Here is a 13,154-nt window from a genome sequence, read left to right as displayed (position 1 = left end):
TTCACGAAACAATCCTTCCATAAAGTGATACTCATCTAACTGATGCAGAAACCCTAAAGCAAAGCACAAGAAGGGCCGAACAAGGGATCCAAAAAGATACATAGAATAGAAAGAAAGAAGAGGGTCGCGAAATCGTAGGTCGTACCCGCGTTCTCCATCATTCCTCTTCGATCCGGCGATCGCGAAGCAACAGTGTCTAGAGGTCGGTTCGGGCGTCTCATATCGCGTCTCGGTACTCTTTATAAAGGAACATGAAGACGGTTCGGATTCTATGCAGGGCCAAAGAAGTTCATCTGAACCGGAGATTTTAGAGTTCTGGTGATCCGAGCCCGATGAGACCTGTCGGGCCAACATGGCTATTTTAGATTACTCGGGGAGCAAAGAATGGCATCCAGACTCCGTTTTTTTTCTTTTTCTTTTTTTTTCTTTTTTTTCCCTCCTAAAAGGGCAATTCATGCTATACGGATACGAATACATCCAGCGAAATCTGCAAATAAAAGATCCCGAAATGCACCGGGCACGTCATCCTCACCAACCCATAGGTGCCTCCTGAGTGGCTCGCAACATACGCCGCCACCCAGTCTGCCGCCCCGTTTGGCTCACGATATACATGCATAGCCTGAAAAATAAACCCCTCCCTCACCATAAACCATATATCACGGAGCAAAGGATGAACTCATCCATCACTGTAAGGGCCCTTCCAGACCCAGCTGATAACCGTGGCTGAGTCACCCTCTAGGAGGATGGAGCTCGCCTGAAGTATATGTCGTGCATATTGTAATCCCATCCAAGCCGCCCGCAGCTCTGCCCCTGGGACCGAGGTGTCGAAGATCTGACAACCTCCTGCTACCACCATGCTGGAGCTCGAACCCCTGATAACAAAACCTGCTCCTTCCCTCCTGCCTCTGTCCAGTACTGAGCCATCAAAATTGACCTTGAAGAAGCTTGGAGGTGGGGGCTCCCAGGTGAAAAAAATATCGTCTGAGAAGCTGCCGAAGCAGTATGGGGGCCCCAGGTGTCCCAAACTGTCAAAGGTCTATGATCCAGATCTACATGAAGGAACTCTACTGCCTGTGCCGAGCCTGCTCCATCACGAATCGTGGGGACAGGCTAGGCTCGCCGAAAACTCGGGCGTTCCTGGCCATCCATACCTGGTAAGCTATGCAGGACGCCCTAATAGCCACAGAACTCATCTGGAGGGAGATGGACCAATGCCGGACCTCCTCCAGAAAATAATCCCTCCGGCTCCAAACTACCTTCGGAATCTCGGACAGCCTCCAAGCCCCCTGGCCCAGACACACTGGTATAGTGCATGATCCACTGACTCGTCTACCTCACAGTACTGGCACAAAGGAGGAATGCTAACTCCACATCGGCTCAATGTCAAGCTCGTCGGCAGACGGTCTCACACTACCTTCCAGAGGAATAATGCAACCCTCTGGTGTAGCCCAAACCTCCATATCCAGCCACAATCCCTACCCAGCTCCGACTCCTGCTGAAGAACCCGAGAAACATCACCAACACTGACTCTGGTCCTACAAGTGGTGTTCCATACCCTAACATCTAAACCTGCTGATCCCGGGATAGGGAGGGCCTGTACCCACTATGCTAAGTGCTCTCCAAATAACTAGCCTAGCCTGTCGTCATCCCATCCTGCCTCCCCAGGCATGAAGAGGTCGTGCACTCGGAGCCCCGTAGTCCCCTCACCACTGATCATCGTCGGCCACAGCCTCAGTGGAAGTGCATCCACCCAAGGGTCCTCCATCACATCAATACTCCGTCAGTCGCTAATCAACCACCTAGTATGTGCCAGAGCTATAGGCATATACCTCCCAACCTCCCGCCAACTAAAAGATGTCCTCCAGCCGCCCACCACCTGCCAGTTGAGCCTACCCGACCATATCTCGCTATCATGACCTGACTCCAAAATCCATGTGGCTCCAAAATAATCTGTACTGCTCGTCGCGCCAGAAGTGTCTCCCGCCTCGCCAGCAGTGACTGCACCCCCAAATCATCCTCACTCAAAGGCGGACAAACTCTCTCCCAGGCCACCAAATGTACCCCATGGCCCCTCCGAAAGGAGCCCCACAGGAAACGACGCATAAGCCGCTTTATCCCCACCAGCATCGTCTTCGGCACAATAGTATGGGCCATAATGTAAACAAGCATGGAGCAGAGAACGGACCTGACCAACGTCAACCTGCCCATCATAGAGAGCGACGAGGCTCTCCAACCCTCGAGCCTGCCCTGTATCCTCTGCACCAAAGTGGAGCACTCCGCCATCCGCAACCTTCTCCCTGTGATGGGGACTCCAAGGTCGTCCAGTGCCCCCTCCTGCTCCGCATCTCCAGTATCGCCCTAATCTCCCGTCTGACCCTCTGCTCCATGCTCGGACTAAAGTGTATGAATGACTTCTAACGATTGATTCTCTACCCGGACGCCATACAATACTCCATCAATACCCTCTGGAGGCTCGCACGTCCCTTACCCTCGCCCTAGACAGTAGCAGGCAATCATCTGCAAAAAGTAAGTGAGAAATAGGGCGAGCACCCGGGGTTGGACTGTAAGCAGCCAACTCCCGGTTCTCGCATGCTATATGTAAAGCACGGGATAGTGCATCAGAGCAGATGATGAACAAGTATGGGGACAGAGGACATCCCTGACGAAGCCCCAATGTAGCTCGAAAGAACGGCGAAGGCATACCATTGACCAAAATAGAGAAGCTAGGCCCCTACACGTAGTCGAAAACCCAATCAATCCAGATCTGATGGAAGCCAAAACTCTCCAATGCCTGTCTAAGAAAATCCCATCGGATCCGGTCATAAGCACGCTCCATATCCAACTTTACTATCATCAAACATCGCCTCGTCGAAGCTCGCTATAAATCTCCCATCATCTCCTGAGCTAGCAAAATATTATCCGAAATACTCCTCCCACCCAGAAACGCACCCTACTCCTGACTGATAATGCTAGGCAACAAAGTCTTCATCCTCCCAACCATAAGCCTCGCCACTATCTTGTACAATGTAGTACACAAACTAATAGGCCTGTAGTGGCTCGGCTCCAACGCATCCTGACGCTTCGAGACCAAAGTGATATAAGTAACCTGCCAGTCATCTGCCATCACCGCCCTACTGAAGTATAGCTGCACTACCTCCACCACTGACCTCCGAATAATGCTCCAATATCTCCGAAAGAAAAAGGATGGAAATCCGTCCGGTCCTGGAGCCTTGTCCCCTGCTAAGGCCCATACCGCGTCCTACACTTCTGCATCTGACGCTGGCTGAATCAATGCTTCATTATCAGCCTCCTCAACTCTGGTTGCCGGCCTGGGGAGCTGACCAAGCACATAGGGCCCCCTACCTCCGTCCATCTGGATCTGAAGAAATCAAACATCACCTATCTCACTACCGAGTCCTCCTCCACCCGCTAGCTCACCCCAACTCTCAGCGATCGTATCATGTTCCTTTGCCTCCCGAGGATCGTCGATCGATGAAAGAAATTGGTATTACGGTCCCCCTCCTTGACCCACTGTGCCCTTGACTTCTACCTCCAAAAAATCTCCTGCTGATGTGCTATGATTTTAATCTTGCTCTTTTTTAAAAGGAAAATTAAATGTAGAATACCCCAAGTATAGGGTGTAGCAAAGTAATATTCTCGGTGAGTCCAAGATCGAATCCACAGGGATTTGACAGTGAACAAAAACTAAAGGCTAAATAATATTCGGTTTGACAAAAATATAACTAAGGCATTAGGATTCAGCCTAGCACTTAATCATGCTTTTCTTAAAATCATCTATTAATCATAATAAAATAGATTTAGTCCTATGGGCAGCATTACAGTAATTCTATTTTAAACTACAGGGATTTCTAAGCATCTGTTATACCCGAGGGAAATAACAAATCAAAGGAAATATATAAGTTTGAAATAATTTCTATCAATCTACTGCACCATAAATCAAATCTAAAACATTAAAATTCCATTGATGATTAAAGAAAATACATGAAGAAAATGCTAGGCTTTTCCCTAGCCTTAGCTAAAAAAGATTTAGCTATCCATAAACTTGGGCACTGGGCCGGGCCGCCCACGGCCCGGCACGGCCCGGCACGAAGCGGGCCAGGCACGGCCCGCTAGCTACAGTACCGGGTCGTGCCTGGCACGGCCCATTCAAGGGGGCCATGCTGGGTCACGGGTTTCTGGCCCGCGGGCCGAGCCCGGCACGGCCCGCTCTTGGCCCGCAGGCCTGGCCCGGTCCGGGCCTGGCCCGTCTCCATAAACATTAATGCTTCATAAATTTTTTTTAATAAATTAATAAATATTGAAAACTAAGGATTTATTAATATAAAGCCACCTTAATGGTGGGGGGTTTGGCATAGACCCCTACCAGTTTATTAATTTAAATCAAAATGGTACATGAAGGGAGGTTTGGACCTTGGTCTGACCTCCAGAATACAATAAGAAAGGAGAAAAAATAGAGATGACTCACTTTAACAATTAAAAAAATAAAAATGTACAATTATAAAAAATTAAGAAATCTTACTAATCATCAGTGATTCAGTGAATTAGTATTCACTCTTCAGTAGTGTTTGTATCATCATCATCAGAGGATGTTGTATTATGTCCACCTTTATCTTGAAGTCTTGCCTCAGCATCCAACCAATCTTTGAAGCAGAGAAGCATCTCAACCGTTTCGCCCGTCATCCTACTTCTCTTTTCGTCAAGAACACGCCGACCTGCACTAAAAGCGGATTCCGATACTACCGTGGACATCGGCACAGCTAAAATATCGCGTGCAATTGCAGACATAACAGGATATTGATTTTTAACACTCTTCCACCAAGATAATACATCTAGATTCTCTATTTGATTTTCATCATATGCAGACTGAAGATCATTTCGTAAATAAAAATCTAGTTCACTACATAAAGATGAAGAAGATGAAGATAAACTTGAAGCATGTGTGTGTTTTCTCTGTGCAATGAATGAAAAAATAGATGACGAACGAGAACTACAAGAAGAAGAAATAGAGCTTTGTACGGAAAATCTAGATCCACGAATTTTTTCATCATATATAGCATAAATATCATAAAGAAGTTGTTTTACCTTATTTTTAGCACGTTCAAGATCTTTAATCATATTTTCACAATATGCATCAAGTAAAATTAGCACGCCATTCAATTTAACTCTTGGATCAAATACAACAGCTAAGTTATGCATAGGACATATCTTGTCCCAATACTCATTCCATTTAGATTCCATTTGGTCAATAATAGGCATTAAAACATCATCATATCTATGTTCTGCAAATTTTTGACTAATTATATATGCTTGTTGTAAAAATGAACATGAAGTTGGATAATAAATACCAGAAAGAACATTGGTAGCATTATAAAAACTAAGCAAAAAATCATCCAAAATTTTTTCTTTATTCCAATCAGTTTCAGTCAATGTAAAGCCTAATCCACGATCATTAATATATGCACTTAATAAGTTTTTATATGGGTATGCATCATGTATCATGCTATATGTTGAGTTCCAACGAGTAATTACATCAAGTTTAAATTTTTTAAAACGTTTACCATGATTTATACATAGTTCCTTAAATTCTTGAAGTCTTGATCTTGAAGGATGAATAAAAGAAACTGCATTTCTAATTTTTGAAATCACATCTTGAATCATGCCCATGCCAGCTTGAACAGAAAGATTTAAGATATGACATGCACATCTAATATGCAATAAATTTCCATCTAACATGGGATGCAATGAGTCTTTTAATAATGTAACAGCAGAATTATTATTAGATGCATTATCAAAAGTAATAGACATAATTTTATCATTAATATTATATGAACATGCAGTTTGATAAATGACATTTGAAATTTGTTGTCCAGAATGTGGAAAATCAAAAGCACGAAAAGCAAGAATACGTTTATTTAATTGCCAATCATTATCAATATAATGAGCAGTAATGGCAATAAAATAATTACTACCTACAGATGCTGACCAAATATCAGAAGTTAATGAAATTTTTACATTTAAAGTAGAAAGTGTTTCAATTAAACTTTGTCTCATTGCTAAAAAGTTAGTCATAGCTACTCTTCTAAATGTACGCCTACTAGTTCTTTTGTAAGCAGGTTGTAGGTTTAATTGAATATATTCTTCAAAATTAAAAGATTCACATAAACTAAAAGGTAATTCATCTTTAACTATCCATTTTACAAGTGCTTTTCTTTGATTTTCTTGATTATATGCAAAATTACCTACAAGTAATCCCCCTTGTATATTAAGGGTACTTTGAGTTTGAGCATGAGAATCATGCATCCTATGACTCTCTTGATGTCTTTTTAAATGCCCTGTTCCCCCACTACTACTACAACTATAAAGTTTGGCACATTTTTTACATTTAGCTTTCCAGACTCCATCAACCATAACTCTATCAAATTCATTCCATACAGCACTAGTCCTCTTACGAGAAGAGGTTTGATCTTCACTCGGTTCACTAGTTCTAGAGGAACTAGGAACATGGGGTTGGGGATTAGTTTCTTCTCCCTCAGAAACAGGAGGAATGCCAAAATGACTTTCCTCAAAAGATGATTTATCTAAATTGATGAATTCAAAAAATAAAAACTAACCACAAGGAGGAATTGAGTAGAGGGTCGGAGGGCAGAGGCAGAGCCGAGATTCTGAGCTTCCTCTTGTGCTCTCAACAGGAGTGACCTTCTCTTCTCAACAGGAACCTCCTCTTGTGTAGCACTTGAACACTTGCTAAATGCAAACTAAAAATTAAATTGCTAGAAGAGCATTTTAGAAGAGAGAAATAATAGTAGTAGAGAAGGAGAGAATAGTTGGTTTGGTGTGGTGAGAATGAGGGAGGAAAGGGCTATTTATAGAAGTCCAAATTTTTTTCCCCCAAAATACCCCTCAATTTAGCCGTTTTTGGACTGTTGGGAGGGGCATTTTTGGAAATTTCCCAAAATAGCCGTTGGAAACGGCTATTTTTCTCCCCCCCCTCTCCAGACGGGCCGTGCCAGGCATGGCCCGTTTGCGCCCGAGGCACGGCCCGTCTCGTGCCGTGCCTGGCCCGGCCCGCCAATAGACGGGCCTGGGGCCGGGCCGGGCTTCCGTTCTCTGCTGAGCGGGCCGGGCCAGGCACGGCCCGTTTAGCCCTCTGGCCCGGTGGGCCTGGGCCGGGCTGGCCCGGCACGGCCCGATGCCCAAGCCTAGCCTATCCATATGAGATGCAAACATTTTTATAAAAGGGATTAGCATAGAATAAATAAAATAAGCATAAATCTCTTTTTTTTTTTTTGGTTTCCTTTGGTTGAGAAAACAGAGTGCTCTGTTTTCTCTTCTCTCTCGCGTCTCCTCCTCCTCTCGCCCGGCTGACTTTCCTTCCGTGGCCTCTCCTCCTCCGTGCCAACTCCCAGGGGAATGTAGTCGGTTGGAGAGAAAAAAATGAAAGGCCTCCTCTCTTCCGTCTGCCTCCACCGTGGTCTCCTCTCCCTTGCTCCGTGTCCTCCTGTCTCCACCGTGATCTGGATTTCACTGTATCCAGATGACGGGCGGTGTGAGGCTCAGTTGAGACGCTAAGGATTTGTTGAGCTCGGAACACCAAGCATTGGGCTCAAACCCAGCATTATTGGATCTTTTGAATTACTTGCACTCAAACACAAATAAAACATTAATTAATCAATTTTATTAATAAAGATTAGCTCTAATATTAATTATGATAGTATGAAAATTTCACTTTTGTACTCTCATCATGATGCAGCAACGAGTGATGAGAGGACAAGTAACGTCGCATGTCTACCCTCTCAACCTCCTCAAGCTCCCCATCTCGATCCTCCCTCCCCTAGAGATCCGCAATCAACCCGTCTACCTCCTCTAGTCTCCGGAAGATGTTGCCTACAACCTCCCGGCTCCATCTGTGAAGGCGTCGTTTAGTGAGCTCCAATCTGCGTGACACCCTTTGCATGGTATCTCCCTTCACTGGCATGCCCAGGCCCCCCTAACTACTTCCCAAGACTGGGGGTATGACAACCACAGCTTCTCAAATTGGAATGGGCTATGGTGGCTGGAGCTCGAAGCTGTAGAAATCAAGAGAGGACAATGATCTGAGGCAATCCGAGCAAGGTGACTAACCTGGTATGATGGGAATCGCTAAATCCAGTCCGAAGATGCAAAATCCCTATCAAGCCGCTCCCATACTCTCGCTTGTTCCAACTAGTTGTTACACCAAGTAAATCGCGGCCTAGAGAAACCAAGGTCCACAAGGCCGGTCTCATTTAAAAACTCCCGAAACTCCCTCCTATCCACTGAATCAGAGTAGGCCCTACCACCTCGTTTCTCATTGGGGCTAAGGATGCAATTAAAATCACCCACCACCATAGTCGGGACTCCCTGATTCAACAAATAGGTCAGTTCGCCCCAAAAGACTCTCCTCGTCCGGTAATCAGTGCTAGCATAGACCCCACACAGGACCCACGGAGGTTCATTTGGTTCCGAGATGACCATCACAACCTGCTGAGAACAGTTGCGAAAAACATCTACAGAAGCCACCCCCCACTTCCACAACATCAAAATACCTCCAGACAAGCCCTGAGATTCTACTACAAAGGAATCCCAATCAAGTGCTAAGCGCCGCTGCACCCAATGCAACCCTTCTCCGGACACCTGTGTTTCACAAAGAAAACAAATCTCGGGGCAATGAAGCTGCACTAACCTCTTGAAAGACGACAAGAATGAAGGCTTGGCTGCCCCCCCACAATTCCAAGCTAAAATCTTCATTTAACACTGTGGGATGAAGATTGGCCCTGTTTTCGTAGGCTTCTCACTCCCTGAGCATGAGGCCTATCCTCCTCCACCGACTCCCAACCTCCCTGAATCGCAGCCCGCAACAAATCCGCTACCTTCCCATGATCCTGAATAGAAGAAGTAGAGCACTGTCCCATACCCCCTAGAGTGCCTCTCATCACCACCACCGTAGAAGAAACTAGGGAGTCCCATACCGGAGCTACTAGAGGTCTGAGAGCTCCCTCCACATCCTCCGTCTCAAGCTTCCCCTTGTTACTCTGACACAACGAGGAAACTGCCTCCCTCTGTAAAACCCTTACCACGATCATCTCCCTCCATTGGTGCAGGTCCATCGGCACCTCCTTCTGGCCCTTCCCTTTGGCTAGAGAATTGCCGCCACGGCCAGCCACGGCCGCATGCGGAGATGGGGCTTCGCCTACCACCGCCCGCTCACCACAGGTGTTCCGTCCTCCACTCGCAGGGTCCCAGCAGCTCCGTCAATAGGAGGGCCGCCACCCGTCGACGGTCGGCTGGGGGCTCTCGCCGGCGGCAAGGAGGCACTCCGGAAGTGCCTCCGACCTTCCTCCCTCCTGGCGTAGGCGTGGGTCTTCGAGGGAAGACGATGATGCCGATCGGGCCAGCTGAGCCAACTCGGTCCTACCCGCTCCCAATTTAGCTGGGCTTCTGGCCCATTTCAATGGGCTTGGGCCCTGTCCATGGGCCAGCCCAGTATCAACCACTTGGCCCTTTACCCCGTGGCCCGGCCCGTCAGAGAGAGGCAAGCCCGAGATTGGCTTGGCCCATCCCGACTCGCTTCCGCCCTGCTGGCCCAAACATGTGGTCAAGCCCGACCCTTTGACGAGTTCCGGGTCAGACCCCCACACCGCACCGAGTTGAGTCGTCTCGGTGTCCAACACCGATGCTCCCATCTCCTTCGTCTCCGGCGACCTCCTCCTTCCAGCTTAGTAGGCTTTTGCCATCCGTCTGTGTCTGTGGGCAACACAGATAGGTTCGGCGCAGCAATAGGAGACCTCGACCCTGACTTAGGGGGATGATTGTTGTCCGATTCCTGTTTACCAAAAAATATGCTAAACAGATCGTTGTTAGAACCGACAAACAAAGTTTAATTTAATTGTACTCTTACATTTTCTACTCGAAGAATAGCGGTTGTAAGAGATCGATCCACAGGGAGGCGATTGGAGTTGGATAAAAATTAAAACGTTCACTCAGATTTGAAATCGATTTTTGAATGATAAAAGAAAAACATTACGTTGGGGATGTGGAATGATCCTCTAGTCTATTAGAGAATATTTTCTATTTGAAATTAACGGAAAGACAGTTACTTAAATTCGAAAAGCATTTATATATTTAATAGAAAAGAAAAGCTTTGGCATAAATTAAAATGGATGAAAAATAGTGCTAAGAAGATCAAAAGCCTAAAACATAAATTGCATAAAAGAAAATTTAATGTATTGCATCAAAGAAGAATTAAAAGATTGTATAAAAAAAAAATTAACTTGAACCCAGAACAAGGATTGCATGAAAAAGAAATGATAAATTTGATAATAATAAATTAATTACAAAGGTAGAAATGAAGATTGGTAGCTTGATGCTACCTTTCTTCTGCAAATAAAATAAAGGAAAGAAATAACAAAAATCAAAAAGAAAACTTCTCCCTTTCTCTCCCACAGTGGAACAACAACATAAAATAATATTTTTTTCCCTTTCCAAGAATAGAGCATCCCCTGTTCTTGCCCCAACCGAGCTCCGTCCTCCCCGTTTCTTGGTCTCCACCAAGCACTCCCCTTTCAGCCGAGAGCTTCTCCTCTCTTTATATAGATCTCTCCATTCTTCTTGAAGCCGGTGATGGATCCCCTGATGGAGGGGTTACGGACGCTCATTCGGGAAGGAGGAGGGGTCGCCGGATGCGTGATCAATGGCTTCGGCTGCTATGGCTGCGGGATCACTAGAGCTAGTGGCGGGATGTCCAGAATGGCTCGCATTGTGAATGCATACGGAAGAAGAGGCCGCTGATCTTGCTGCTGAGAATGCGCTGGGATGTGCAGAAGATGAAGATCACGGGCGGAAGCGACGCTGCAGATTGGATTCGCTGGCTGAAGAAGAAATGGAAGGCTGGGAAGAGGGGCTGGCCGCGGGATCAATGGGAGGACGCCGTGGGATCGCTGGGAGGAGCCGTTCATGGAAGAAATCTGGTGCGGATGTGGCTGGATCACGGGATGCAGGCGCTGATCCGGAAACAAGAATGCCGGCTGGATCGATGGAGCTAGCTACGGTTGGAATGGGGTGCTAATCCGAAAGCTTTGGAAGAGGAGGAGAACGTGGATCTGAGCGCTGGAAGGAGCAGATCACGGCTTGGAGCTTGATCACTGGAATCACGGGCTGGAGCGGCTGAAGATCATGGTTTGGATGCGGCTGGAGGAGAAACGGACGCGTGATCCTCTCTTCTCCCTTGTTTCCGCACAGGCTGGGATTTGATCTGGAAGATGGACGGCCTAGCACGGTGGCTGTTGATGGTTGGGTGGATCACGGAAGGAAGTGGCTTGATCACGGATGCGGTGGATCTTGATTCATGGGAAGTCTGGGACTTGGGCGTTGCTGGCACCGGTTGTCGATGTGGATGCGCTGAAGCGGCTGGGCGCATCGCGGAACAAGCTGGGATGCTGGGAAGAGTTGGCTTGGATTGACCCGGACGTGGGCTTTGCATGCATGGATGCGATGGCTTGATTAGGTGATACGATGGGGGCTGATCGTTTGAAGTGCGGGGAACGAGCTGATTGGGCTACTTGCACAAATAAAATATTAATTAGTTAATTTTATTATTAATGATTAGCTAAAATATTAATTAAGATGGTCTGACGATTGCACTTTCGTGCTCTCATTAATGATCCTACACTGGCGTTGTTTGGACGACCTTCGTCACGGTGGCCTTCTTCTTCGGCTTGTTCGCCTTCGGCTGCCATACCTTGGTTGTTGTCAGCCACGGGCTAAAGGGAAGCCGACTCCCCATACCATCCCCCTTCTTCAACTCAGATGATGGCTCCTGGGGGGGCTCCTTCGTCTCAATCTGCTGGGAGCACTGATCTCCTAGATCTTCGGGCATCGCCGGAGCCGTGGAAGGAAAAGGGCAAGCTCCCTCTCCGTGCCCCAGCCGGGCACACTTGTAGCAGAAACCAAGTAGGTTTTCGTAGCAGAAAGCCTGCCAATGTAGGTCGGATCCTACCTGGATGAAAGTCCCTGGCCGGATCGGCACACCCGCATCCACCTCAACCTTGACACGGGCGAAACCAAGTTTCCGTCCCTGGTCGGTGACCTTGTCCAGTGCCAAAGGTCGTCCGGCCTTCGTTGTGATACCCCAGATCAGCTCCTTCGTCCAGTACTCCATCGGCAAACTTGGCAGCCGGAGCCAAACTACCGTCCGACACAACTGGTTGGTCTCCGTAACAAAGTTTGGCCGCCAGCGCTCCATAGTCAGGAGCTGACCAGCCACCAGCCAAGGCCCACCTTCCATGGCAGCCTCCCGATCCTTCTCACACCGAAATCGAAACGTAGAGGTCTCGTCCGCCATCATGAACTCCTCGACGTCGTAGTCGAGTTTCCTGGCCACCCGCAACTCCCGGTTAATCCATTCCACTGGCACGCGATGACCCAGGCTTCGCATGATCACCGCGGTATCACGCCACGCCGCCCTGGCCACCTCCATCTTCTCCGGCGAGATCTCCACCACATCCGTGAAGCGCCATTTCGGAGCTTCCAGCTCCGCCGTTGTGATTTGGTGATTGGTCCAGGTCGGCATCCTCGACAAGCCCTTAACCACATTTGCCCACGTCCGACCCTTCTCGGGCGCCTTCAGATGGTTTCGCTTCCCTTTGTCACCCAAGCTCGCCTCCATCTTCTCCGGCTATGCAGGGCCCATCATTGCCATCCTCCACAGTACCTCGTGTTTGGTGAAATGCTCCACCGGTAGCACAATTTCTAAAGCACCAACTTGGACCACGTGGACTCCCCCCTTCCCTCACACCATGCGTTTGAGAGAAGTCCCCACCCACCACAGGAGAATTGGCGCTCCTAGGCGCACATCCCGAGTCACTCTCTCTCTCGCTCCTCCCCTCTCTCTCGCTCCTCCCCTCCCTCTCTCGCTTTCTTCTCTCTCAATTGTGGTATTCGGCTACTCCTTGATCGGGGTTTCCGCATCCAGACTCCTTAGAAAGGAAAACATGAGTCGTCCATTTTCGGTCTAAAGAAATCTCAACCACATACTACTTGTGCAGGAAAATTATTTTTATGATCTAATAATATTTACAATAAAATGGAATAATTAACTACGATTTAAATGGAAAAAA

General features: G+C 47.5%; 2 protein-coding genes across 2 annotated transcripts in view; both read right to left on the bottom strand.

The window, feature by feature from the left end:
* LOC103713631 (alpha-1,6-mannosyl-glycoprotein 2-beta-N-acetylglucosaminyltransferase) overlaps positions 1-300 on the bottom strand; it is a 32,288-nt gene extending 31,988 nt beyond the window's left edge. Inside the window, exon 1 of the mRNA XM_008800632.5 lies at positions 146-300. Within this exon, the coding sequence (XP_008798854.1) occupies positions 146-221 (76 nt within the window). The 5' untranslated portion in view covers positions 222-300. The remainder of the gene's footprint in view (positions 1-145) is intronic.
* Positions 301-11,701: 11,401 nt separating this feature from the next.
* LOC103698238 (uncharacterized) lies at positions 11,702-12,703 on the bottom strand. Its single transcript, XM_008780228.3, has one exon. The coding sequence runs from the start codon at positions 12,701-12,703 to the stop codon at positions 11,702-11,704; it is 1,002 nt and encodes a 333-aa protein (XP_008778450.3).
* Positions 12,704-13,154: the final 451 nt, after the last annotated feature.

Source organism: Phoenix dactylifera, chromosome 15 (assembly GCF_051530095.1).
Source record: "Phoenix dactylifera cultivar Ajwa chromosome 15, Ajwa_hap1_PhDact_Kaust_v1.1, whole genome shotgun sequence".
NCBI classification, from domain to species: domain Eukaryota; kingdom Viridiplantae; phylum Streptophyta; class Magnoliopsida; order Arecales; family Arecaceae; genus Phoenix; species Phoenix dactylifera.
The sequence above is the reverse complement of the archived record's forward strand: the minus strand, read 5'-3'. Positions and strand labels throughout refer to the sequence as shown.